The 26,130-nt window shown below is 39.0% G+C and overlaps 1 protein-coding gene across 1 annotated transcript in view; it reads right to left on the bottom strand.

Annotated features, from left to right (window-relative positions):
• The window catches only part of RNF145 (ring finger protein 145), a 1,685,498-nt gene that overhangs the window by 857,998 nt on the left and 801,370 nt on the right, over positions 1–26,130 (bottom strand). The window contains exon 4 of the mRNA XM_044069355.1: positions 15,930–16,021. Coding sequence (XP_043925290.1) covers positions 15,930–16,021 — 92 coding nt within the window. The remainder of the gene's footprint in view (positions 1–15,929; positions 16,022–26,130) is intronic.

Below are 26,130 nucleotides of genomic sequence, written 5' to 3'. Positions count from 1 at the left end.
CCTGGGAAATTTCGGTATTGCTATGCATTCTAGATAAAAAACCCATGATAGAGTTTTTGGTTGAGGGACAGAAAGTGGAGTTATGTGATTCAGGTGCATCGCATACACTTTTGGATCCAGCAGTTCTGCTTCCGAACTGCGAAACAGATGAGTTTGTCCTTGTGAAAGCGGAAAACGGGAAAATCTATAAGGAACCACTGTCTCATCCTCTATTGTTCACAGATCCGCAAACAAACCAAACTGTTAGGTGTAGGGTAATTATATCGAAAGTTTGTCCAGTTAATTTGCTGGGAAGAGATCTGATGCATTTGTTTGGAATCGCGTCAATTCCCACACCTAAAGGCATTGAGGCGAAAAGGTTAGCGGATGGCTTGGTGGTACAGGGAGTACAAGACTTGTTTTACTGGTATAGCCAGGACTTGATTTCAAATGGCCCGGGGAGGGTTGATACAGATTTGATCAACCTAGCTTTAAGTAAATCTAGGAGCGGGTCACCGCAGGTTGCGGCGCACTTACATTGTACAATGTTCTATAGAAAGGCCCCTGGTCCGGATAAAGAATTTGAAAAAGAATTCTTTAAGCACAAACGTGCAAGGATAATTTTGAATGACATGTTTTGGGATACGCAAGGTAATACAGTAGTGACCTGTACTTTGACCAAGGAAATGAGTTCTTTATATCGCTCAGGTTATAGCCCACATATTTCAATTACTAAAGCGGTGGGGACACATTGGGTAGATTTGGTGAAAAAGGTAACGAATTGGGACACAATGTCCGAAAGTCATTTGAAGGATCAACAGATCCAGGTAGAAAGATTGAATTGGGTAACTTGGGCACAACCAAGCGTGCACCTCAGGGATGACAAAACAGAAATGGCATGACAAATCTTTCTAACTCAAGAGGAAGATAGTGCGTTAAGTGCCTTACCTGTAGATTTATGGTCAAAAGGTAAAGGGGATGTAGGACTGATGAAAACAGCAGATGAAGTTTGTACAACTCCAAAGTCAGGTTTTAGACCTCGTAAGCACCAATACCCGCTAAGTAAACAAGCAGAGGAAGGAATTAAGCCAGTCACTGAGCAGCTAAAACAGGTAGGAATTCTTGTTGAATGCCCAGATTCACCCTGCAATACTCCGTTGTTTCCTGTAAAGAAACCTGATGGGTCATGGATGTTGGTTCAGGATTTACAAGCAGTTAATTCGACTGTGATCCCAAGAGCACCGGTGGTCCCTGACCCCTATACATTACTTAATGATTTACTACCTCAGAACAGATATTTTTCTGTCATAGATATAAGCAATGCTTTTTTCTCCATACCACTACATAAGGAGAGTAGATTTTGGTTTGCATTCACTTATCAAGGTAAAAGATACACCTACACCAGATTGTCACAGGGTTATTGTGAGAGTCCGACAATATTCGCACAAGAAATGGCTGCGAATTTAGCTCAGTTTGTTCCCCCAGAGGGAAGCCAGGTTCTGTTGTATGTAGATAACATTTTGTTGGCCTCACCCACGCAGGAAAGTTGTAGAAAGGATACTCTTGCCCTTCTTAGTTTTTTAGCTGAGCAAGGACATAAGGTAAATAAAGAAAAATTACAATTGTGGAAAGCACAAGTAAAGTACTTGGGTTATTTAATTTCGCAGGCAGGTAGACAATTGGAGAACAAAAGAAAACAAGCAATTCTTGAGGCACCTATGCCCACAACTAAGCGGGAGATGATGTCCTTTTTAGGTGTAACTAATTTTTGTAGAAGTTGGATCCCTAACTATGCTGAGGAAGTAGGGCCACTGACCACACTAATCTATGACACTCCCATGGCAGCTAAGAATAATATACAGTGGACAAATAAGGCAATACAGGCATTTAATAAAATTAAGCAATTGATAGCAGGATCCTCCGTTTTGGGTTTTCCGAACTATTCTAAGCCGTTTGTACAAATGGTTGATTGTAAGGGAGAATATATGACCTCGGTTCTGGTACAAGTACATGGGGATAAACAGAGACCGATAAGCTTTCTACTCCTCCAGATTAGATCATGTTGCAAGGGCATTGCCGCATTGTGTTCAAGCTGTAGTGGCAGCCGCCATGGCAGTACAAGCCTCAGCACCATTAGTTTTGTTCCACCCATTACAATTGCGGGTTCCACATTCAGTTGCTACTATACTTTTGCGAGATAACCTTTTTATCTCCTAGTCGACATTTGTCATGTATGACAGTGCTGCTCACACAGCCTCATATGACCATAGAAAGATGTACTACCCTTAATCCGGCAACACTTTTGCCGACTCCAGAAGAAGGTACTCCACACATTTGTTTAGAGAGTATTCATGACAAAGTACTTCCCCGACCAGATTTAACAGATATTCCGTTGGTAGATTCTAATCTTGTTTTGTTTGTAGACGGATCAGCAAAGAAAGACACTGTAGGAAAAACACTAGAAGGGTATGCTGTCACCACAGAAACTGAAGTTTTGGAGGCAAAAAGATTGTCAAACATTTATTCTGCACAAGCAGCTGAGTTAGTGGCTTTGACTCGAGCTTGTACCGTAGGAGAGGGTAAAAAAGTAACAATTTATACAGATAGTCAATATGCTTTCTCCACTGTACATGTTTTCGCTCAACAATGGAAGAATAGGGGAATGGTTACTGCGACAGGCAAACCAATAAATCACAGAGATTTAATTTTACAGTTGTTAGATGTAGTGCAACTACCACTTCAGATAGCGATATGTAAATGTTCCGCAAATACCAACAGAAAAGATCCTGTCTCCAGGGGAAATGCCCTTGCTGATATGGCTGCAAAAAAGGCAGCTCAAGAAAATGATTTGCTTTTACATGACAATGATTTAGAGCCCAGACACCTCTTAGACTTAGAGACACTAAAAGTAATGCAAACATTGACAATACAGAAGGAAAAATGTTGTTGGGTAAAATATGGTATCACTCAACAGGATGGGTTGTATAGGGCATCAGATGGAAAAATGGTATTACCCTCAAACCTTTTTAGGTATGCGGCATTGGTTAGCCATGGACCTGCCCATGTAGGAGTACACACACTGATTCAAATAGTGTCTAAGGTGTTTTGGTGTAAGGGGTTTTCAACTTATGCAAAGCAATTCTGTTTATCTTGTTTATTATGTGCAAAGTATCATGCTCAGGGGGGAGTTAAAAAGTCTCAGCAGGCATTCCCCACCCCTCCATATCCATTCCACACATTCTGTACGGACTTTATTGAATTGGCACCCTCAGAGGGGAAAAAGGTTCTGTTTAGTCATTATTGATGCTTTTTCTAAATGGGTAGAAGCTTTTCCAGTAAAGCACCCGAATGCACAAACATAGCAAAACGTTTCACTACAGAAATAATTCCCCAATTTGGTTTACCAAGACACATTTAAGAATGTGGACTGGATCAACTACCTTTACTATAACCAGCAGCGTTTTGTGAATTATACCAAAGATGCATTGAAAGGAATTGCTGAACAACGGGAGGCCACTTCGTAGGTGGCATGACAGAATCGAATTGCGTTGGATATGCTCCTGGCCAAAGAAGGAGGAGTTTGCAGGATGTTTGGGACTTTCTGTTGTACGTACATTCCAAACAACACTGCGCCTGATGGAAGTATCACTCGAGCTTTGAAAGGTTTGAAGATGTTATCCGAAGAATTGGCAGAGAACTCTGGGGTAAATAATCCCTTTACAGACTTTCTACAAGCATGGTTTGGAAAATGGAGTCATCTCATCAGCAGTTTCCTGGTGTCCGTTGGAGTCGCTGTGGCTATCGTGGTGGTATGTGGTTGCTGTTGTATACCCTGTATCAGAGGTCTTCTATAAAGACTGGTTGATACTGCTGTTACGAAGACGATGTACCAGCAATTGCAACAGACTGGTGAAAGTGAATACATTGAAATGTGACTTTTTGCAAATGTTTTTGAAGTTTAAAAGTTTGTCTTGCCAATGAAGTAATGTAAGCAAAGAAAAACTTAGTTTTTACCATATATTGCTGAAATAAAAAGACAAATAAAAAGTGTTTTCAGGGGGGAAATGTTAAGAGAAAAGTTTTAAAAACATACTGTTATTTGTCTTTTTCCTCTTCTTGCAAAGTGAGCATGTTATTTGTTGGGATATGCCTATCAAAGATGGGCCTCATCTGTGAACAAAATGCAGCATTGCTTATAAACCTGAATAATAACTGTTTTCTGCTTTTCAGAATAAAGAGACTTGGTTATAGCTTAGTGAAGCCTGGGATAAGGACGCACGGCCGAGTAAGAGTTAATTTACTGAAGCAGGTTGTGTGTCCTGGAAAATTTGAGCTACCATTGTTGAACTGAACATTCTGTACTTCTTGAACATTCTGCACTAACTGTTGGTTTGAGGTAATTTTGATAGACATGTTTACCACGGGTGTTTTTCCATAGCCAACTGTCAGAAATGTAACAAAAAGTTATTTTGTTTGCAGTATAAAGGTTGATGTCAGTAAACAAGTTGACCAGAGGAGGAGATCATCTTGGCCAACATGATGTGTAATCTGGTTAGCTGCTAATAATTAAGTTTTCCATCACCTGAGGCAGATGTGACTCGTCTGAATTTTTCTTCTGACACCTCCCCTTCCCAGATAAAATCCTTCAACTTTTTTTTAATTGCTATCCACAACTTCTCCTCCAGTTGATAAAAGTATGCCTGACCTGTGTATAAGACTAATTGAACTAAAAACATTTGAATGGCTTGTATCTTAGTATCCATATAACAAAACGTCCAGTTTCTCAATTTTTGTATTATCTTCTGTTTAGTCTCTCCCCACATATCCTTAGCTACCATCAGAGTCATTTCCAATCCATACTCCTAAATACTACATTTTATCATGTCCCCATAAATATGGATATTGCTGGACCAATTTGTGTGTGGGTACATAATTTACCACTATTGCCTTTGTTTTAGCTTCATTAATTTTGTATTCCGAGAAGATACGAAACTGTCTTACAATGATCCACAACACTGTAATGTCCCTTTCTGGTTTTGTCATGTATAAAATAATATCATCTGCAAATAGAGATAGTTTTTCCTTTCTACCATACTAATTATTATCCTTGAATTTCTGAGTCCCTTATTTTCTTTGCCAACGGTTATAAATACAATGCAAACAACAAAGGGGAAAGCAGACAGCCCTGCCTGGTTCCTCTACTCAAGCACAAATTGTTGGAGAGGACCCCACCCACTTTAATTCATGTCTCCGACCCCTCATATACAGTGGATATAAAAAGTTACACACCCATATTAAAATGCCAGGTTTTTGGGATATAAAAAAATGAGACCAAAATAAATCATTTCAAAACTTTTCCCACCTATAATGTGACCTATAACCTGTACAATTCAATTGAAAAACAAATCTGTTTGGGGAAAAATATAAAAAATAGATGTACAATACGCTTGTAGCATAAGTGTGCACACCCTTAAACTAATACTTTGTTGTTTGTGCATACCCTTAAATTAATACTTTGTTGAAGCACCTTTTGATTTAATTACAACATTCAGTCTTCTTGGGTAAACACCTGCCATCAATTAAAGAGACTCTGACTAACCCCAAATAAAGCTCAGCTGTCCTAGTAGGATTTTCCTGACATTTACTCAGTTGCCTGCTATAGCAAAAGCCATAGTTCGCAGAAAGCTTATAAAGCATCAAAGGAATCTCATTGTTGAAAGTTATCAGTCAGGAGAAGGGTACAAAAAAAATTTCCACAACATTGGATATACCACAGAACACAGTGAAGACAGTCATCAAAAAGTGGAGAAAATATGGGATAAAAGTGACGTTGCAAAGAAATGGACATCCCTCCAAAATTGATAAAAAGACTCAACGAAAACTGGTCAGGGAGGCTGCCAAGAGACCTACAGCAACACTGAAGGAGCGGCAGGAATTTCTGGCAAGGACTGGTTGTGTACTACATGTGGCAACAATCTCCTGTATTCTCCACATGTCTGGACTATAGGGTAGGATTGCAAGACGGAAGCCTTTTCTTACACAGAAAAACATCCAGGTCTGGTTAAAAATTGCAAAACAATACTGCAAGTCTCCCAAAAGCTTGTGAGAAAATGTGTTATGGTCTGATGAGACCAAGGTTGAACTTTTTGGCCACAATTCCAAAATGTACTTTTGGCGCAAAAGCAACACTTCGCATCACCAAAAGAACACCATCCCCACAGTGAAGCATGGTGGTGGCAGTAACATGCTTTGGGGTTGCTTTTCTACAGCTGGAACTGGGGCTTTAGTCATGGTGGAGGGAATTATGAACAGTTTCAAATACCAGTCAGTTTTGGCCCAAAACCTTCAGGCGTCTGCTAGAAAGCAGAAGATGAAGAGGAATTTCATCTTTCAACACAACAATGACGCCAAGCATACATCCAAAATGACAAAAGAATGGCTTCACAGAAGAAAATTTAAGTTTTGTAATGGCCTAGCCAGAGCCCAGACCTAAATCCAATAGAAAATCTGTGGGGTGACCTGAAGAGGGCTGTGCACAAAAGATGCCCTCGCCATCTGACAGATTTGCAACACTTTTGCAAGGAAGAGTGGGCAAATATTGCCAGGTCAATATGTGCCATGCTGATGGACTCCTACCCAAGAAGACTGAATGTTGTAATTAAATCAAAAGGTGCTTCAACAAAGAATTAGTTTAAGGGTGTGCACAAACAACAAAGTATTAGTATAAGGCTGTGCACACTTATGCAACCAGCGCATTGCACGTTTTTTATTTTTCCCCTAACAGACTGGTTTGTTTTTCAAATGAATTGTACAGGTTATAGGTCACACTAAAGGTGAGAACAGTTTTGAAATAATTTATTGTGGTCTCATTTTTTTTATATCACAAAAACCTGGCACTTTAACAGGGGTGTGTAAACTTTTTATATCCACTGTATTCTTCTAATCAGCCTTATAACTGTATCAGGGAAAGCACATGCTTCCATTGCCCTGCTCAAGAAGTCCCAGTCTACTCTTCAAATGCTTTCTCTGCATCAAGACTCACTAATAAAAGCGGGACTTTCTTACATTCTGCTTCCCTCTGGATCATCACTCTTCTGTTAATATTGTCAAATGTTTGCCTCCTCTCCACAAAACCACATTGATCCATATCTATCAATTTTGGTATCACTTTTGCTATTCTTTTTAGCAGTTTTTAGTTTTATAGACATAAACATATTATAATCATGAAAAAAAAAAAGCTACCAAATATCACCAAATTTCCAGTCCACAAAGTACAAAAAAATATTCACCAAAAAATAAGTAGACTGGAAGGCAGCTGAAGGATCCAGTATATTCAAACTTTATTGCCAGATAAAACCATGATCACTTTCGCAGTACAACTGCTTCATTAGATGTAATGAAATATACAAATGAATAGTCTACATATACCCCAATCAATTTAAAACCCATCAATCAAAATGACTGCACAATTAAGTAGACCAAATACAATACTTTGGTTAAAAACATATAAAAATACATACACACGTATAAAGAATATATATGAAACACATACATGTTTGAAAAACTAAAAAACAAAGGCAAAAGTAAAAATAAAAATGAAAATAAAATGTATATGCATTACGCACATTTTACCTAAAAAGTGGCCTAGCTTTAAGCATAGGTTTAATGGGTACTTCGTCATTTAATCCATGCCCAAAGTCACATCTAAGCCTAATAATCCATTTAGCTTCCAACTCTTGAGTGAAATTTCTAACATCACCACCCCGATCATTTTCAAACACGGGGTGATGATGATGTTAGAAACTTCACTGAACAGTTGGAAGCTAAATAGATTAGGCTTAGACCAGTAATCCAAAAAAACAGTGGATACTGGAAGAATACAATAAACCTGTAAACCCAAAGCCTCCAGTAGAAACACAAGGCAACAATAAAGGCAGTCCTAACACATTCCAAAGGAAATAGTTCCCAAACACAGGTCATGAAATTAAAATTAAGTTTATTCCAAGAACAAACAGCACAGGCTTAGAAGTGACTGCCCTTTCCACTTTTTGTTGCCAGAGTTGTTGTGCTAGAAGTTTTTGTGCTCTAAAATTATCAAAAAATGGCTGCTTAACAGCAATCTTTCTAAACTCGTGCATGTTATTGAGGTGATCCCTTATTTTCTGTTTAGCATTCTGCAGTTGCTCCTTTTCTTGTTTTGACAGAGTCCCCCAATTTTGCAATACTTCAACATTTGTCAGTCCTGCTAAATAATTCTTGTTACTGTTTGACCATATCTCCCTTTCTTTGATTTCCAACCTCGTTCTAAACTCCACTTTAATTTTATCCAACTCCTCAGCTATGTTTTCAGAAGATAATTGAGGAGCTACTAGAGAAGATAGATTTAATTCCACAACCCATTCTTTAAATTCCTCTCTTTTCAACCAACAGGTGGGAAAGCCCCAGTGTCTCATTTTCATTTCATTACCTTGCGTTTTATTAGTTACTATTGGTGCACGATCTGAAATAGTTATTGGGTGAGTTTCAAGACCTTCAATTAAATGTGCATGTTCCTGTGAGATATAAAATTTATCTAGCCTTGCCCAGTTTTTAGATCTTGGTGGGTAATATGTAAATTCCTTCTGAACTCCTAGTACTGAATTCACATCTTCCATGCCAAACATTTTCATAAATTTCTTCAAAAATCCACCCTCCCTTATATTTTCCCCTCTAGGCACCCCAAACACATATTCACTGTTGCAAACCAAATTCCAGTCTCCACCTATAAGTACTACTCCTTGCTGAAAGCTGATTATTTCTCCCAGAATTTTCTTAAGCTCCATTATAGCAGTTTCACGGGGGATGCAAATGCATGCCAATGTAATCCTCGTCCCGAGCCAGTAGCCCCTTAGTATTATGCATCTTCCATTATCTTTTTTTTCCATTATTGGAGCTCCTCTCACAATTAATATAAGTACTCATTTTTTCCTTTGCCACAAATATTCAGCTGAATAGCCATCCTGAAAACCTTTCTTTATCAAATTCACATGTTCATTTCTTTCCAGGTGTGTCCCCTGCAGCATAACTATTTGCACTCTACATTTTTTTAATAAAGTTCACTACTCTTTCTTTTTTATATTTATCTGTTAAGACCATTCGGACTGAAAGACAATACAGAAAGCATCATTTTCTTAAACAGTTATTATTGCCACCTTTTATATACAACTGCTCTTTTGCTAAATGTCTAGTTCCAACTTTTATGTTACATATATATATATATATATATATCTATATATATATATATATATATATATATATATATATATATATATATCTATATACTGCTCGGCAGGTTGGTCTTTTATAAAGTTGTTTCATGTCATATCCACTTGCGCCTATGTCACATCTTACATAACATTTTTTTTTTTTGAAAACCCACAAACAGAACACCCCCCCCAAACCCTCCTAAAACCTATGAACTTTATAATAACACAAAACTATTTACATCTTCAAATATTAAAGTTTTTGCTTCCTAATAAGAACATAAGTTCTAAGTTGATAGCTACACAGACAGGCTAAAGTTAACCAAAAAGAAAGGTTGATCATGCTAAGACGCATGGTACAGCCTGTGCTATTTGTTTTTTATATCTATATAACTCTCCCAGACGAACACTTGAATGCTTTCAGTAAACACTTTCTCCAAGCCATTTCTCTTTATCAAATTCTCTTCTAGTGACATGCAAACCAGAAACAAAACTGCTAAGGGTACCTTGCTTATCAGAAAAAAAGCTTTACAATATTCAATATTCTTTTTCATTTACATGCTTTGTAGTAAACTTGTTACTGGATAACGCCTAGGGTTTTACCCAGTCATTTCCCTACGCAAGCATGGGGAAAAAAGCATACTGATTTTCCTTTGTCATACTCTCTTAACCAGACCATTCTGCCCTTCCCCATCTCCTTCCCTCCTCATTTTTTTTCGTTGCAGTACCTACGTTTCTCAAAACTGAACAAAGAAAAAGAAGGGTGAACAAGAAACAACAAAAGCACCTGTTTATATTAGCATCCTCACTGCATTTAAAAAAACTGAGAACACTTTACTTAAAGTCAAACTGGTTTTGTATTATCTTTAAAGCTGTTACACCTGGGAAAACCCACTGTTGTCAGGGAACATTCTGTCTTAGTCCATTTCTCTGTTCTTTTGTCTTCTTTTCTCTCAGCCAATCCCCTTCCACCAGACTGTCTCCAGTTTCTCTTTAATCATATTGTCTCCATGGAGACATGAAGACTAGCTGCAGACATGCTACTTAGTTTACTTATTTGCAAGTGCTAGAGAAAAAAAACTTATAATATTCAATATTCTTTTTCATTTACTTGTTCTCTGTTTTAAAACAAACGTCCTTAATCAGTCAATTCCCCATGCAAGAATGAAAAAAGCACATTACTTTGAACTCTGTTACGCCCCCCTAACCAAGCTCCCTTTTTTTGTTAATCATTACATTACCTATGTTTCTCAAAAATGCACAAGAAGAAAAAAAGGGAGAAAAATAAAAACACCTGCTTACAACAACGCAACAAAAACCATGCAACACAGATACAATACTATTAAAAAAAGAAGTGTTTTATTTACTTACGGTTAGCATTCTTCCCTCTCTTCCCCTCCCCAAAGCATTTTTCTGAACATTAATGACATGAAGTAGGGCATATACTTCAGTCTCCCACTCAGCAAACAAATTCTGAAGACGTCCAATATTTCCAGATTTTCTTGTGCTGCCATATTTCACAAATATAATGCACTGTAATCCCACATTAAATTACTGACTTTATTACTGTTCTCCATCACCCAAATCCTCTCTCTGCTTCATTTCCAATGTACTCTCAGTTCTTCTAGTCAACTCTCATGCTCCCTTCCTTCTCTCCAGCATTTTCCATTGAAACACTGGAAAAGGTTTTACAGATGCAGTCTCTCTGTGGTCTTTATTACCAGTGGAGAGAGAAGCTGAATCTCCTTCTATTTCACAGCTCAGTTTTTGTTGGACAAACTTTTGTATTTCCTCCTTAGCATACACTTCATAAAAAAATGATTTCATCCCTCAAGGGAAGAATACCTTGAAAACAGTTGACACAGCAGTTTGAGTCTCACACCTGCATCTCGGCATTCTCTGAATAGAGGGATGAATTTACTTCTCTTTTGCCTGATGTACAATAAGTAATCATTCTCCACAAACACTATACTGTAACATATTTTTAGTATTTTGTCCTTCTGACAGTTTTGACAAAGTCAACTCTTTCTGCTGGGTAGGACTGCATTCTTACTATTAAAGGTCTAGGTGGCTTTCTTATAGCTAGATTTGGAGCATACACACAATGTGCCCATTCAACTAAGTCCTGCTTTGGAATACCAGTCCAGATGCTTAACTGTGCTTTCATAAATTTAATAGTCTGTTCCTTCCAGCTTCTCTGGTACAGCTGAAAATCACAAGTTTTCTACACGTGATCTGTCCTTTATTCTATTATTTTTTTAAACATCTCTTCCCGAGCAGTCTTCTATTCAGCCAGCCTTTTCTTCATTTCGACCTCTGATTTTTGCAGCTTTATCATATCGTCTGAATGTCTGTTTAAAGCTTCTTCCATTTGTTCCAGCCTTTTGTTGTTTGTGTTAATATACTCTTATCAGTGGTTTATTTTAACCAGGTCTGTATGCCTTTGTCTTGTATCATCCTGTAGGTTATTGGAAATCATGTCGAAAGGTTACAATACTTTTTGCTGAACTCTCCCTAGTTAGTGTTTCTTCCTTACTTTTTGTAGCTGATTTTTTCCAGGCCTTCTGTATTTCTTTACTCCTGGCATCTAGGCAGTGTACCTACTAGCCAGTTACTGAAATTCATCTATAAACACAAGTCTACTGGCTTTCTCTGCTGAATTTCTGTTTGCACACTGGGAGAACTAGATACAAGCTGTTAGTGTGCAACCATCTTAGAACCAACCCTACTTTGCATCTTTATCTAAGCTTTTAATGGTGTATGATCTGAAATAGCTAATGGATGTGTGTCAAAGTTCCCAATTAAATATACATATATACGCATGCAAAATATAATTTTATATCCAGGCTAGCCCAGCTGTCTCTGAGAGGAGAATAATAATCAGTCTGAGTTCCTACAACTGAAATCACATCTTCCAAATCAAATATTTTTTTACTACAAGTGTTGACCGGGAGAGTATGACTGAGCAAAAGCCCACATTCAGGATAGGCCTGGGGAGAATAGCTCCACAGATTAAATTATAAAAATTCTGAAACCGCCAATAAGAATTACTGAGAAGGCAACATGAACCAGCAAATAAGAACAGTAAGATGTTGATAAGAAAAGGAAGTTTAGAGGAAAAATAAAATAGAAGAAGGTGACGGTTTAAAACATAAGCAATGAATATGGGAGGGAAGATGAAAGGATGAATGGAGAATACAGGAGATGTAGAGTGAAATAAGCGAGGATATTAATAATGAGTCAACAAATAATGGGTGGTCCACAGCATGGAGAAGTCCACAGAGTTAAGAAATTGTTGTAACTTTATTTGGAAAATGTTGAGTTTGGTCCTTGGATTTACTAACTTCTAAAAGGTTTATTAAGAGTGATTTCATGTTTCTGGAAATATATACTTGTTGATAAAGTGAGGGACACATTTGGTTTACATAATAAGCTTTAGATGTTTTTTAGCTGACTGAATGCTATCTGATGTTTTAGCTCAAGCACTTTACACTGGTGGGTGCAGTTACAGACTTCAATAGCTGAATATTTAGTGACCTTGTTTTTGGTGTTTTCCAGTTTCTGCAATTGTGTTTTAGGAAAATAGGAGGAGGAGTAGTAAACAGCGAAAGAGTATAGTAAGGCAGGGAGTAGCAATGCTTGAACTGTGGTTAGTTGTGCAGACTCAAGTATTGCTTAGATTTATGATGTATGCTCAACTTTTTTGTAAGTTTTAGAGGTGACATAGTATGTTTGCTGAAATTTAATTTATGGGTTAATGATTACAACTAGAACTCGTGCAAAAATGGGGAAAAGGGGTTATGTGTAGATGAACAGGTTAAACCTGATGGACTTCTTTGAGACAGTCACCAAGGTCCTGGATGAGGGGAAATCTGCGCATACAGTCTACCTAAGCTTGGCCAAGGATTTTGACACTATCCCCTACTCAGATATCATTGACAAACTCACCCAGCTAGGTATCATATAGATGGGTCACTAACTTGGCTCACTGATATAACCCATATAGTCAAAATAGGGGAATACACCTCCAACAGCAGACCTGTAACCAATGGCGTTCCACTGGGATCTGTCCTGGGACCTCTACTGTTTGGAATCTATTTCTCCGAAGTACAAGCTAAAACTAAAGGTCTGTGGCTGACAAAGTTTACTGACAACTGCAACTGGGAGCAATCACAGAATCTCCAAACGATAACATCCTATAAGAGGGTCTCAGACAAACAAATGATTGGTGTCAAAGTCATGGCCTTAAACTTAATGCAAAAAATGCATTACCATCCCCTTTGGTAAGTGCGATGTTCCTGCTAACTACCACATCAATAACAACACCCTTAGTACTCACTCAGTGGTGAGAGACCTGGGCGCACAGGTTGACAGCAACCTTACCTTTGATCACCTAGTCTCCACAGTGGTAAGAAGGGCATTCTATAGTGCTCATCTCATAAGGGCATTGCATCCAGAAAAAATAAATTATGACCTCTCTGTACTCTTCCTTCAACAGGCCAATAATTGAGTACAACACCCCTTTTGGCAAGTATATTTCCTAGCACGTGCAGCAATTGTAGAGACCACAAAGGCTCCTCACAAGGAAAATTCAAGGTTTCCAGCATCTGTCTTATGTGGATCATCTGAAATCACTATCCCTTTATTGTGTTTCATACAGACTGCTTAGAAGAGATCTATGTCTTGCATATAAGGCAATCTCTGACCCTGCTTTAATTGAAATGCTGCATATCCGCAAGTCAAATGGTACATGGGTTACTCACTCTAAAGACCTTAACCTGGTATGACACATTAATAGAACATGCTGGAGAGACAGATTTGTCTACCAGAGGTTACCACACCTCTGGAATGGACTCTCAGTTCATGTCAGAGCACCTCTTTTGCCCTCTTCAAACACATCTGGATGACTGAATGGGTAACCATAAATTCATCCTGGGGAGTTCCACCTGTGTCCCTCTTGGACAGGGGCAACTGGTGCTGATCGTGGAAATAACAGTAAAACTTGGCCAGGCGTGTAAGGGTCATAGGGCCATTAGCCTAGAAACTTCCTATGATCTTATAATTACATCTAGAAATCCGACATTAGTAACATGCTTAATTGAATCATTACCTTTTGAGGTAATGGTAATGTGATCCTAAATAATTAAAAAAAAATGAATTTTGTTTTTCTGGAGATTCAGAAGAAGCACAGAGTTGGCAAGCCACTGTTCAGTAGTGTCAAAATTATGCTGGGTTTCAGTCTGCAATTGGGAAAGAGATTTGACAGAGTATATAGGGTGGAAACATATGCATTTTAGATAAAATCACCACTGGTAATTGAGATGTGCACATCACTGATGATGATGATAGAATAGAACTAAGAAATGAACCTTTGGGGACACCTACATTAGTAGGCAGAAAGACTGAATGTGACCAATATCTTTTTATCCAAAGACTAGCCAGTATGGACCACAAAAGAAACATACTATGCTGGTCAATAGCTACCTCTCCAACAGGTTTTAGGTACTTTATACCATATGATGAAATAATCTGAATCAATCTAAAGCTTTTATATTTCATCTTGGTGCCTCATGTCATTGTTGGGCTTGTCCTGCACAATAAAAGTCTACAAGGAAACAGTGGAATATTTCTAAGAAATGTAAAAGTCAGATAAAAATATCATTAATTCTCCAGTAAGGGATCACCATATAAAAAAGCAGGGATGTGTGTAACATTTGTGCTTCAAATCCGTAAGTCTGAAGCACATTTATATCCAACATATATATGAGGATGCCTGGAAGGGAAACACCACTACAGGGCAAAACAGCAATGTTGCCTTAACAGCCAATCCATCTTTTAACATTTCAACACATCTTGCAAAGAGGAAAATGTCCAAAGGAAGAAGTAAGACAGTATAACAATAGCAATAACTTAAGAGATGCCTGACCTTTTGCCATTTCATGGCCAAACAAGAAAGGAAGTGACATCAGCAGTATTAGAAGTGTCAGTGGCACTACAGGTAGCATACTCACTTTTGGTAGAAAAGGCTGCGGGTTCTACTCTCACACCAGGTACAGAGATTGCTGACATGGCAGTGCAGCATAAGGGGGGGGTAAACTTCACTTCTGAGTATGCCATACTTCAAACGAGAAGCTAAACCAAGGCCCCATCTGCTTGAGTTGGTGGTAGCTCAGGTGGATGTAAAACATCTCACAGAAAAGAGTAAGGGAAGTTCACCAATGCCCTGGACAAACGTCCCTAATAACATAAATATTACCTCAGGCCTCCCCTGAAAACAGGCTACTAGCCTATAGTGGGGCTAACCCAGTCAACAAAAGATAAATAAATAAACACACAAATAAAATAAAAAATAAATAAATTAGGGGTTTAAACCAAACATTATATATATATCCCGAACTTTTATTATGCAAAAACGAACTCTGATACATTTCAACACAAACCTGCACGTATGTGCAAATGTTCTCTTTACTTAGCATGAGTTTTACCAGTGAATGCAAATAACTAAAGGTATTACTGAGGAGAAACCTCATATGTCACATAGTATTAATCTATGTGGAAAGCACACATTCCTACATAGAGTTTTAACAGGATATACCCAAGGAAACAAAAGCAGATAAATGCCATATGTCCATGTCAATTCATTCTCTTCAAGCCATGATGACAATGGCAGCACTTAATTACTATGTGCAAATACCAGTTTTTACATACCTATTAAAGCTGTTGTAAATCTTCTCATTGAAAGAGGTTCCAAATACACCAGTCCTTCATAACCAGATTCCAACTCGCTTCTGACATAATCCCTGAGGCAAAAAAAAAAAAAAAACACAAACTGATCCAACAATGAATCTACTTCAGTCTCTCTCATGCATGTCTGGGATTTACATTTACAAGTAGGCGATTTATCAAATTTATTTATGCATTTATCTGTTATCCAAGGTAGAGCACTGATATCGATGGACCATTTTCAGCCTCAGTCCAGGACAGAAAATAAAATGAAAAACAACAGAATAAACATGGGGAAAACTTACAAGAAAAACAACATGAAATAATTGCTCCATGAAGAACATGAAAAAAGACAGCATGAACATGAAAAATTCACACAATTAATAAAATAAGGAACATGAGTAGTAAAAAATAACACTTTGTATGAAAACGCACAGTTGGGAAAAAAAAATGCAAAACTGAATAAGGGACGGTCCAAGTAAGTAAACAACGAGCAAATAAAACAATGAAAGTGAATAATAGTCATCTTGATAAAGCAGTTGGCATGGACAAGATGCAATACAATGGCTCCATGAGCACGATACATATTAGTGTGAAAAGGGCCTCTAGAAAAAAAATCGTGGTAACCTTACTAGCTTGATCAGACTGATAAGATCAGCTTGTCTGCAGCTACAAAGGTAGCGTGAGCACCCAACTATGCTTCTTGTGACTGAAATTTAAAAAAAAAGCCTGACACAACATTGTGATGAAGAGCAGGCAATGACCTGTCATCTTATCTTGGACAATGGATGAGAATGTAAGCCTCTGCAAGACTATTCAAAAGCAGAGGCCTCACGGTAGAGCAGCATACAAAGCTTCCATGTGTATGGCAACATGCATATTCAGAAACTATTCTGCAACACTGCAAATCAAAAGCAGTTCAGGAAAAAATGGTATAAGAAACACCTCTTGCTCAACACCTGAACACTGATGTTCCTTGCATCTCAGTCAATAGCAGCAACTGGGGATGAAATCATACGGTGCAGGATAGTACAGTGATTTGATATGAAGAGTTCAGAGACAAAATTTCAATGATCACTTATGTGACCAGCACAAAAATTGAGCACAATGGTTAATCTTTCAAAATTTCAATTGTTACAGACCTCTGAAATACTTCTAATTTGTTTATTTTTTTTTCCCATTTTACCCAACCCAGCCCCTTATCTCTGGCCATTAATACAAAGGCCAAACAGTTTCCTTTTATAACAGATAATGTACTCACCATATCAATTAATCTGGAAGAAAGCCACCTGCAATGTGTACAAATATTTAGATTTCATCTAGAATACCTCTCAGCATCTTTCTTGAAATCTCTAGCTCCCATGGTCAGGGAGGGAGATTAATGCCTCCTATTAGCACGTTATGATATATGGGTCGGGGGGGGGTTGCATGCTCAGCAGGTGTGCCCTGCCCTTATAGTCGCCATGTCAGCCTCACATACACTGAGTAGCTTACCTGAGATATGCAATTAAAAATCAAGAATACAAAACTAAATACTTGCCTGATTAAAACCCCATCTGCTCCACTGAGTAGAATATTGTCTAGACATAGGTGACTGCAAAAACATAAGCAACAATGGCAGAGGGCCTTCAAGTTGATCAAACAATACAGTAAGCGTATGCATCTGTTAAGCTATCTGCAGTGGGTTGTTGCTGAAATGGTTCACAAGCACAAAAACTGATGCCTTCTTAAAAGGCAGGAGCAGTCAAAAGATGGTCTAAAACAAAAAGGCTCAGGAGGCTGAACCCTGAAGAATCAAACCAATGAATGAGATCCAACATCTGCAATTATTATCCAAACAATGCCTAGGTAAAAGCATAAAATGTTAACAACTTGCAGCAGCATAACAGCCTACAATACATATATTGTAACAAACAATCACCATCAGGGAAGAGGGTTAAGGCCAGTAAAATAAAACCATTCTCACAGCCTGGATGCCGGTGAGGACATAAGTATTCCCAATGTCTAAACAAAAGTAAAATTAAAATGGCAAGGACCAAAAACAGCAGGGAAATGGCAAAGAACCAACTTTATTTATTTATTTGTTTACCAGGATGGTCCAGCTGGGCCAGAAGTGCCCATTTTCAGTGGAGTCCCAGGAAGAAAAGCTCCACATATAAGACATTTCACATACAATACAGAATTTACATTAATACAGACATATAGTACATATTATTGGCAGCTTATACAGTTAGTGAAAAAAGTAAACAAGTAATCATTCTAAATCAAAGATAGTATGCAAGCAATACAGAGTTGTTGTTGTCGTCTTTTGGCTTTTCCTGGTTAGGGGTCGCCACAGTGGAACTCCGGTCCGCTAATGATTGGCAGTAGATTTTCACTGTGTCGAGTTGCCAGCTTGACGCCCAACTTTCAACGAAGGCACGCCCATTCACACGTCTTTCGGAACGTCACTCGACCCGCAGGGAGAACATGCAGACTCCACACAGAAGGCTCTCCCTGAACACTAGCTGAGAATCAAACGGGAAAACCTCTTGCTGTGAGGCAAGAACGCTACCATTGCACCACAAGCAATACAGAGTATATACATGAAATATTCCAAGACAGTATAAAAGCACTACAGAGTATATACATGAGAACATTCCATATGAGTAGTTTTCAACTAGGAAAATTTAAATAGGACAATTCATGCAGTGGGTGCAAAACAGATAAAGGAATTAATTAGAGTCTAGGTACTAAATCTTTAATACATTTAGGAGGTGTAATAGCTGAGCGATAGGCTATATGAGTACTGTGGAATCAGCAGTCAGTGGATATTGCTGTAGATTTAAGTGGTGGTATGATATTAAGGTAGGCTGCAAGAGTACCTGAATGTCTCGCCTGGTTCAATGGCAGGTCTATAAGGGTTAGGAAGTGGACAGGAAGAATCAATGGTGGGACAATGGGGGTAGTAGAAGAGTGAAGTGGACAGGATGGAGAGATGTCAAGAGTAGTAGTGCGAGGGTGAGAATAGTAGTGATGGCTGAAGTTGGGTTAATGAGATGTGGAGTTAGCACATGTGCACAGCCAAGACAAGGAGAAGCATTGTTTCAGAGATGTCTTCATGAGGGTTACTGAGCAGGTGGATCTAAGTGTAGGGAGGAAAGAGTTCCAGAGTTTTGCAATAGTAAAGGAGTAAAGCATCTGGCCAGCCGAAAGTTTGGGGTTTTTTACATTTACGAACAGTTGGTTGTTGGATTGGAGTGGTCTGTTAGGATGGTATACAGTAAGTATAGAAGATAGAGCAGGGCACATAGATGGATTATGAATGAGTTTATGAGCTGTGGTTAGTTGGATAAAGGTGAGATAGTTGGGGAGTACAGGCCATTTTAGGCTGCATAATGATAAGCAGTGGTGGGATGAGTAGGAGGCATTAGTTACAAACTGAGCAAATTTTGTTGTAGCATGAGTCTAGTTTGGACTTTAGAGAGGATTGAATGTTGGTGAGAAGGGTGGACCACATAAAACAGAGGGTAATATAAAAGAAGAGGCAAGAGAAAGTCGGACTGATGCACTGAGTAGATATTTGTGTCGGTAGAGAGTGCCGAGCTTTTGATGTGTTTTTTTTGACAATTTTGGACTGGATCTGAAAAACAATCAAATATACATACCAATATTAAATAAAATGAATTTAAAATTAGAATACAGTTTATAATTCACCTGACTTCATTTTTAACACACGCTTCGGAGATAAGACTATCATTTACATCAGGTTTGTTAGTGACATCTAACCTAATCTGCTAACAATTTCTTATATTCGATCAAGTTTTCAATATTCCCACTTCTTAAATCATGATCCACTTTTCCTATAAGAAAAAATAAAACAATTTTGAACACTACACATTCAATGGAATGTCTATATACAACTCACATAAATGTTCATATATTCTGTCTCCCAGCCTTATTTTTCTTTTACCCAGATAGAAGGTTGAGCATGAAACACCACGTCACTAAATATACAGTACCTACTGAGTTACAATGAACCAAACCTGGACTAGCAATAGTCTTGTTAAAATTCATCACACTTACATAAGGGCGGTCAATATCTACATCCACATTTGGACATTTTTGACCTACAACTCTCACTTTTCACATTTCCAACAACTCTTTTAAATTCCTTCCTCTACTAAATATAAAACAAGGTGTCTCATACCCAGCTTCATTTTTAACTCAAGTGAAAATCAAGTTCCAATTAGTTTTTAAATTTTTCACTATTTTATTAGTTTCACTGTTGTACAGGACCACCACGGCTCCCGATTTTAAACTATCTCACTCTTTAATTTGACCTAATGTACTTGTATCCTCCAAGAAAAATGAAGGCAAAATATAGCAACTGATCAAGAGGTCAAGATTTTAAATGCTAATTTAGAGAAAGATATGTCAACTGTTATACGGCTAAACAGGACAAATATGAGTATGATATGAAAAAAGTTCATCCTAATCCTTTTGTAAGAAATGTTAAGTTTGATTGTAATGGGAGTGCTAGGTCACCCTTGGAAAAGGGAAAACTAAACACAATGATAATGATAAGAGTTTTTTTGCAAAATGAAGTTGAATTCAATGGTAGGTTTTGAGACTCCGTGGAGGTTAGCAGATCCAAGAAGTTAACAAGCCGCAAGAAAGAGACATGGTCTGAACAAAGTTTCCAGAGACAGAAATGGAAACAGAAAGGGAAAAAGAAGAATTACAACAAAAAAATAAAAAATGACCAAGTCCAGTAACTTTGATTGTAATTTTATTTTTTATGCTGGTAATTCATATTCATCCAATGAATTTAAGATTTTTTTAATTTAAGCCAATTTAAAATGTGTGAAGGACATATGTCTTTGTTTAAAAAAGGTTTTAATACTTGCTCCTGATTTCAATACTTACTAAAAAGGGTTTTAAATGTGTTCCTGATTTCAATACTGATGTAGTTAGGACAATTAATTTCAAATTATTTACTCACAACTTGAATTTGAGGCTGCTACTTGATCAAAAGGAGTGTTCCTCGTCTAACAATAATGTTACTCCTTCTTTTAGAAGAAAAGAGTTTATACATACCCCCCTTCCACCCTTTGGTTAATACTTTTGAAAATATTTGTGTTAACCAGATTATTAACTTATGTGGGGAAAGGAAGTAGATATGACAATCTTACAAGACAAGAACATGGTTTATTGAACATAATGAATTATAAGAGTGTAAGAGTTATAAAGCCAAATACAGGTTGGGGGCAGTCATGGTTAGGGATTATGTTGAATACTCAAGTAAGATTATGAGATTTTAAATGATGAAACCACATATAAAAAGGGTATCAAGGAATGAAGCTAATATTTCATATGCTAAAATTGATTATTTTTTAGCAGATATGAAAAATCAAGATATCATTGAAGAAATATTTAAATTTGTTAAGGTTGAAAAAAGTACAGTTTTGTACCTACCATAAATGTAGATGTTCGAAGATCCACATTGCTGCAGTCCTAACATATGGGTAGTCCGCTGTCCTCGGTCAGCCCGAATACCAAAGTATTAGGCTGACGTCGGTCATGGGCGCTTAGATCTGACATCAGAGCGTCAGGGTATTAAAGCGCATGACCGACGTCATATCCTCAGTCTTTTCTTGCCCCAGATGTCAGAAGGCCCTAAAAAGAAAGGCCACAGCCAAAAATAGAATACTTCCCAAAAGGCATGTACAAATAACAGCTACCACCCAAACCATACAACCATTCCAAACTACAGAGGGGAAGGATGGAGAGTAAATTGGACTGCAGCAATGTGGATCTTCGAACATCTACATTTATGGTAGGTACAAAACTGTACTATGTTCTTCATCTCACATTGCTGCAGTCCTAACATATGGGTAGAATCCCAAAGCAGAGGTAAAGGGAGGCTGGCAAAATCATAAAGCATTGGGAGCTGCCAAAATGCCCTGTAAGATTGCAGTGGCAAATCCAGCCCTAGATTTGGAATAAAGAGGAAGATGGTAATGTTTAGAAAAAGTATGCACTGAACTCCAAGTAGCTGCTATCAAAATATCTTTAGTAGCTACTCCCCTTAAAAAAGCGGTAGAAGTGGCAGTAGCCCTAGTGGAGTGAGGTCTGATTCCAGCCGGAATCTCCTTACCATGATGAGAATAACAAAAAGCAATACAAAGGCCAATCCACTTAGAAATAGTTTGTTTTGAAACAGGTTTCCCCTGAGAACCCAAAGCAAAAGAAACAAACAACTGCTGAGACTGTCTGAACCCTTTAGTCTTGCTCAAATAATAACGCAACTGCCTGTGAATATCCAAAGTGTGCAAAATTTTCTCCCCTTTATTTTGGGGATCTGCATAAAAAGTAGGCAAATGAATTGATTGGTTCAAAGCCACATTTGAAACCACTTTAGGCATAAAAGTAGGGTTAGTGCAGAGATACCCTATCCTTATGAAAAATTAGGAAGGGTTCAACTGCCATAAGAGCCTGTAATTCAGAAACCCTTCTAGCAGACATAATGGCCAACAAAAAAGCAGTCTTCCAAGACAAAAACTTTAACTCAGCAGTAGCTGCAGGTTCAAAAGGAGGTAAAGTAAGTTTTTCCAACACAAAATTGAGATCCCAGGCAGGAGTAGGAGCTCTACGTGGGGGTCTTATGTTCTTTGCCCCTCTAAGAAATTGCTTAAACAAAGGATGAGAGAATAATGGTGGGTCACAGTCATAGTGAGCAGAAATGGCTGCAGCATGAACTTTTATAGAGGAGAAAGACAAACCCTTGTCTAATAATTCTGTAAGATATTGAAGAGAAACACTTAAATCAGGCCTGGAAACATCAAAGCTCTTTGTTTTGCTCCAAATTAAAAATCTCCTCCATTTATCAGCATAAACTTTCCTTGTACTAGGCCTTCTGGCCTCCAAAATAACATTCAAAACTTGTTGTGGAAGCTGCTACCCTCCAGGATCTAGAACAGAATATGCCAGGCTGTTAGATGCAGGGACTGAATCCTGACATTGAGGAAATGATTGCCCTCCTGAGACAAAAGGTGCGGAATCGAAGGCAAAGGCCATGGAGGCTCCCGTACTAAACTCCTCAGCAGAGGGTACCAGTGCTGTCGAGGCCAATCTGGAGCTATTAGAATCATGGAGGGCTTGTCTTGTCTGACCTTCAAGAGTACCTTGGGGAGGAGAGGCAGAGGCGGAAAGGCATAGACGTGAAGATTGCTCCAACTGAATGATACAGCATCCACTTTCCAAGCTGTGGGATGAAACATTTTTGTGCAAAACTTTGGCAACTGGAAATTTAGTGGAGAAGCGAACAGATCTATGTCTGGAGTTCCCCATATCACTGTCAATTTTCGAAATACATGAGGATCCAATTTCCACTCGTGGGGATCCACTATCTGTCTGCTCAAAACATCTGCTAAGGAGTTCTGTGCTCCTGGTAGAAACCTTGCCTGAAGATTGAGGTGTAAACTGAGAGCAGTCTCCCACAAAATCATTGCTTGCCTGCAAAGAGGGTAGAATGGGTTCCCCTTGCTTGTTGATGTAACACATGACAGTTGTGTTGTCTGTTTGAATCAACACTTGCCCTGGGTGAAGTAAATCCTTGAAAGCCATCAATGCAAATTGGACTGCTAACATCTCCTTCAAGTTGATATGTAAATGTTGAAGTCTGGCAGGCCACGTGTCTTGAACCCATTTTCCATTGAGGTGTGCTCCCCAAGCCTTGTCCGAGGCATCTGTCGTTAAAATCTGACTCGCCTCTGGTCGGGTCACAGAGAGTCCCTTGTTTAGGTGACATTCCTGAGCCCACCACAAAAATTCCTTTTGAATGCAAGGTATTATTTGAATGACAGTGTCCAGATCTTGGCAGTGTTGTGTCCATAGATTTTTGAGATACCATTGTAGCTTCCTCATATGCAGTTTGGCATTGGGAAGCACCAGAATACAAGATGCCATGAACCCCAAGGCTTGAAGGACTGTCCTTGCAGTCAGCCTGGACCGTAGAGACAATTGATGGAAGTAAAGTGTAAGGTTCTTTTGCTTGTCCGGGGTCAAAAAGGCCATCTGGGAAGCTGTATTCAGTCTCACACCCAGAAAGCACATTTCCTGAGAGGGTACTAGACTGGACTTTGTTTCGTTCACAGAATACCCTAGGCACCTTAACACTGCCATCACATACTGTAGATGATGAAGAAGTCCGTACTTGTCTTGAGCAAGAATCAGGCAATCGTCCAAATAAGGATAAATTTGTATTCCTCTTAACCGGAAGAAGGCTATCACTGGAGCCAGAACCTTTGTGAACACCCTGGGCGCAGTAGATAAGCCAAAGGGCAATGCAGAGAACTGATAATGTAAAGTCCCAGCCCGAAAACGCAGGTATCTCCTGCAACTGGGCCTGATAGGAACATGAAGATAAGCCTCTTTGAGATCCAGAGTTACCTTCCAGTGATCTTTGCCCAACAGAGGTAGAAGTTGTTGCAACGTCAACATTTTGAATTTTGGAATGTCCAGGTATGTGTTGAGGATAGATAAATCCAAAATCGGCCTCCAAGTGTTTCCTTTCTTTGGTACTAGAAACAGGCGAGAATAAAATCCTAGGCCCACTTCTGACAGAGGGACCTGCTGTACAGCCCCCATTTGAAGAAGTAAAGAAATCTGCTTGTGAGCCTCTACCCTTTGCTGAGGAGGAACGTCTGGCATGCCTTTGAAAGGAGGCAATGTATGGAAATAAAACTTGTAGCCTCGGTCTATAATGTCCAACACCCATTTGTCCTGGGCGACTAAAAGCCAGTTTTGCTTGAAGAGTGCCAACTTTCCTCCCAAAGGAGCTGCCAGACAGGAAGAATCTGGCAGCTGAAGATGCAGGTCATTGGGCCTGTTTACGAAAGGACTGGCCCCTGCCCTCACCTGTAGATTGTGCAGGTGAACTCCATGTTCTAGGCCTGAAAGAACTCTGAGCTCTGCCCCTACCACGTCTAGATCTACCCCTAGACTGTAAATCAGAAGAAGGATAAGCCCATCCCTTAGTAGGCCAATTCCTGCTAAACTTAGGAGGCTGCACCTGCAAAAAATCTTTAACAGTCTGCATAGACTTAGCCTTGTCTTCCATTTTCTTCAAGACAGACTCCACAGGAGAACCAAACAAAACTTCAGACTGTAAAGGAGCATCCAAAATTCTAGTTTTAACATGCTCTGACAAATTCTGATCCTTAAGCCAGGCGTGCCTGCGAATAACTGAACCAGTGGCAGCCACCCTGGAAGAAGCCTGTAAAGCATTGAAACCACACTGCAAAGAATGCTTACCCACCTGTTCAGAGGCATGTACCAAATCCTGTAATTCTTTACACTCTATGCCCTCTGCCAAAGCGTCCACTTTAGATTTTAGCTGAGTAAGGAGAAAATTCTGGTACTTCAACATATGAAACTGGCAATTCAAAGCCCTCATTGCTAAAGTGGAAGAGGTATACACTTTCTTACCCCATCTATCCAAAGCTCTAGCATCTTTATCCATAGGAACTGGATTCTTTACAACAGAAGCCCTGACACCCTTAGGTCCCTGGCTAATAGTTTCTGGGTCAGCCCTTGGACTCTTATACAGATATTTATGAGCATCAGGTACTCTGTAATACCTGTCTGGCTTAACTGGCGCAGGAGGCAGAGAGTCTGGATTAAGGGAAGCCTCGGAGAAAACGTCTTGAACAACATCCAAAACAGGAGGTATAGCCAAGGGCCTATGTTGTGGTAAAACAAAAATTCCCTAAGCCTCTTTCGGGAATCTGAGAAATCCTGACCTTCCCATTTAAAATGCTCCCTCATAGAATGCAGGGTTTCTGAAAAAGAAAAATCCTCTGGAGGAGAAGCAGAAGGAGTGGAATCCTCTGCGTCTGAATCAGAATAAGGAGGAAAATCCTGAATGTCTTCAGTCAAGACTCTGTGTAATCTGAAGCCTGCTCCAAACTTTCCACCTCTGGCTCCACCCTAGGCCTCTTATCAGGAGGGGGCATAGAACCTCTGATTAAAGAAATTAAATCTTCTGCCATTTTAAGCATGTGTTTTTAGGCACAGAACCTGCAGAACTAGGACTGACACCGTGGAAGGCAAACCAGGCCTGCCTTTGGAAGGAGCCTTAGAAACAGAAGGAGAAGGCCTAACCACCTTAGGCAAGGAAGGGAGAACAGCAACCTGAGAGGCC

The sequence above is a fragment of the Protopterus annectens genome, chromosome 4.part0 (genome assembly GCF_019279795.1).
Source record: "Protopterus annectens isolate FY-2018-M chromosome 4.part0, PAN1.0, whole genome shotgun sequence".
In the NCBI taxonomy this organism is placed as follows: Eukaryota; Metazoa; Chordata; order Ceratodontiformes; family Protopteridae; genus Protopterus; species Protopterus annectens.
Note: the sequence above shows the minus strand (reverse complement) of the source record. Positions and strands in the feature narration are given on the sequence as shown.